This window comes from Tenrec ecaudatus, chromosome 7 (assembly GCF_050624435.1).
Source record: "Tenrec ecaudatus isolate mTenEca1 chromosome 7, mTenEca1.hap1, whole genome shotgun sequence".
Lineage (NCBI taxonomy): Eukaryota > Metazoa > Chordata > Mammalia > Afrosoricida > Tenrecidae > Tenrec > Tenrec ecaudatus.
Window position 1 is genome coordinate 38,583,231 of NC_134536.1, and position 2,805 is coordinate 38,586,035.

Below are 2,805 nucleotides of genomic sequence, written 5' to 3' on the forward strand. Positions count from 1 at the left end.
ACCCTGTTGGGAACACAAAACCAAGCAGAGCTGGCCCTGAAGAAAGTCAATACAAAGGAAGTCCTCCCGGGTGGTACCTGGCTACCAGGCAGTGCTGTGTGTAGGGGGTGTGGAGGGTGGAGGGGGGAGGTAGGAGAAGGGTCACACCAACTTGAGTCTGACACCACCTTGACCCCCCTCCCCATAGCACAGCTGTTCATCCTCCATCACTCACTCCCTCCCAGACCCGATGTGTCACAGCCAGCATGAGAGCTGTCAGCAAAGGGGGAACGTGAACAGACATCTTCCCGGAAGGTCAGCAGGAATCAGGTTCACAGAGTGAGAGGTGATGGCACTGGGAAACCAGGCCACTCCTGCTAGTCCTCCTCTGGCAACTTCTTGAAAACCAGCCTCTGCTTGCCACTTTGCATCACATGGTATACTATGTACCAGTAATGTGAATCAGAGTCCCAGTACTGCTGTCCAGGGTAGAGCTGCCACATCAGAGGCAGCTCCCGCTGCTGGATCTGGCTGGGCCTCAGCGGCTCCCCCAGGGTGACATCCTCTTGATGCATCACCACTTGGAAGTCATTCTCCCTCTGAATGATCGTGGGCAGCCAGGGGCGTTGGTTCTCATCCGTATACACTTTCTTATCCCACATCCACAGACGATCCGGGAGAGGGAGCGAAGAACACTCCTCCGCAAGTAGGGAGGCGCTCATGGATCCTGAGTCCTCAAGGAAGACAAAAGACAAAGAGGGCGCCCAGAAGCTACTGGCTGCCCCCATTCCGCATTTTGTTAGGTACAATCTCTTTGATGTCACAGCACACCCCGCCCATCCTTCGTGACCCTTCCTGTCTATCTTCTGAACCTGGTTATAGAGCAAAAGCTGCCTTTTTGGTCTGCGTGGTGGATTGTCCTAGAGAAAATAATCCTTGAGAGTGATATTATTCACTATATAGACTGTCTATTGCTTAGCTAAAAAGGTGACCTCTGGAAGTGGCTTCAGTTTGAGGTTTGAAGGGTCTCTAAAGGCCCTAGTCTCAGGTGATCCACCAGTCTCAATCAACCAAGTAAGCTGTTCTTTTATGATTTTGAATTTCGTTCTACAATATTCTGCTCCTCTATACAGGACCTTCTGTTGTAATCTCATTCTAACCAAGATTTAGGATTGTGTCCCTGCTCAGAGCAGTGGGTTGTGGCAACCAGGCACTATCCAGTTTTTCTGGTCTCAGACTAGTCTAAGGCTATAATTTGTGAGGTGCCTTTGTCCTTTGGACTAATAGTTTCCCAGAAGTTTTGATTTCTTTCATTCTTCTTTGTTCTGAGTGAGACGAGATCAATAGTTGTATGCTAGGCAGCTGCTCACAAGCTTTGAAAACCCTAGTCACTTCTCCCTGCAAAAGGATGTAGAACATCATCTTTATGGACTATGTGATGCCAGGGGACCTAGAGGTTCCCTGAGACAGTGGTCTCAGTCTTTCATGCCGAGTGACTCAGTAATTCAAGGAGCTTGGCTATGGCTAAGAAGTTTGCATAAGTGTGCTCCCTGTAAACTCACTATGTATACCTGAATATATTTGTACCACATACAAATGTGTATATAGAAATATTCCAACCAAACTTATATGTACTAATGGGTGTATGCCCATATGTCAACCCATACCTATTCAGTTTACATATCTTCCTAACTAGTCTCATGCAATATTTGTTCCTTTATGGCTGACTTGTTTCACTCAGTAAAATGCACTTTCATGTAAGGCCACTGAGTCAATGCCAATTACAGAGACCTTATTGGACAGGGTGGAACTACCCCTGTGAGTTGAGTTTCCAAGACTGTAAGTCTTACAGGAGTAGAAAGCCCATCTTTCTCCTGCAAAGTGGCTGATGGTTGTGAACTGCTGACCTTTCAGTGCTTCAGAGAGTCACTGTATTCTTTAATGTTTCATAGCATTCTATTGTGTGTATGTATCATAATTTGCTTATTAATTCACCCATTCATGGGTGCATACTTTGCTTCCATCTCTTTGCTGTCATCAACAATGCTCTGAAGAACATAGGTGTGCATATCTCTGTATTTCACTACTCAGCCCCTAGTTCACTAAGATAGGTACCTATTAGTGGAATTGCTGGATCACATGGTATCACTATGGCAAGCCTTTTTAAGGAAGCAGACTTCTGTTTTCCATAATGGTTGTAGTATTTTACAATCCCACCAGCAATATGCGTGCTTGACAATCTCCACACACACCTGTCAGCATTTGCAGCCTTTTACTTCTAATCATTGCTATTGTTCTTCAGGGTGAGGTGATAGCTCTTTGTTGCTTTGATCTTCCTTTCACTAATGACCCTGAAGTCTATCATGGATTTGTTGGCTGCTTGAATGTCTTTTGGGTGAAGTGTGTATTCATGTCCTCTGACACATTTTAAAATGGATTGTTGGTCTTTTTGTCGCTGCTGTTGATGTATTTTGTTGAAGTATTGTGGTGCACATAAAGGTTTAATTTTTAGGAGTTCCCAGTCACCTCACTTATTTGTTGTCTGTGAATTTTTTGTTAAGTTTGATATACTACATATGCCATTAACCAGGGTCCATAAGGTGGCACTTATTTTTCTTCCATAATCTTTGTACTTTTAGGTTTTACATTTAAGTCTTTGATACATTTTATTTTAGTTTTGTATATGATATTAGATAGATATCAATCCTGTTTTATTTTTCTATAAATGGATATTGGTTAGAACAATTTGTTAAAGATAATATCTCATGCTCATTTAATGGATTTGGGCAGTTTGTTGAAGGAAAGTTGATTGTAGATATATGGATT

The 2,805-nt window shown here is 43.5% G+C and overlaps 1 protein-coding gene across 1 annotated transcript; it reads right to left on the reverse strand.

Annotated features, from left to right (window-relative positions):
* Window positions 1–356: 356 nt before the first annotated feature.
* LOC142452347 (T-cell leukemia/lymphoma protein 1A-like) lies at window positions 357–767 on the reverse strand. The gene has a single exon (XM_075553726.1). It carries the CDS (start codon window positions 765–767, stop codon window positions 357–359), a length of 411 nt encoding a protein of 136 aa, XP_075409841.1.
* Between the last annotated feature and the right edge of the window lie 2,038 nt (window positions 768–2,805).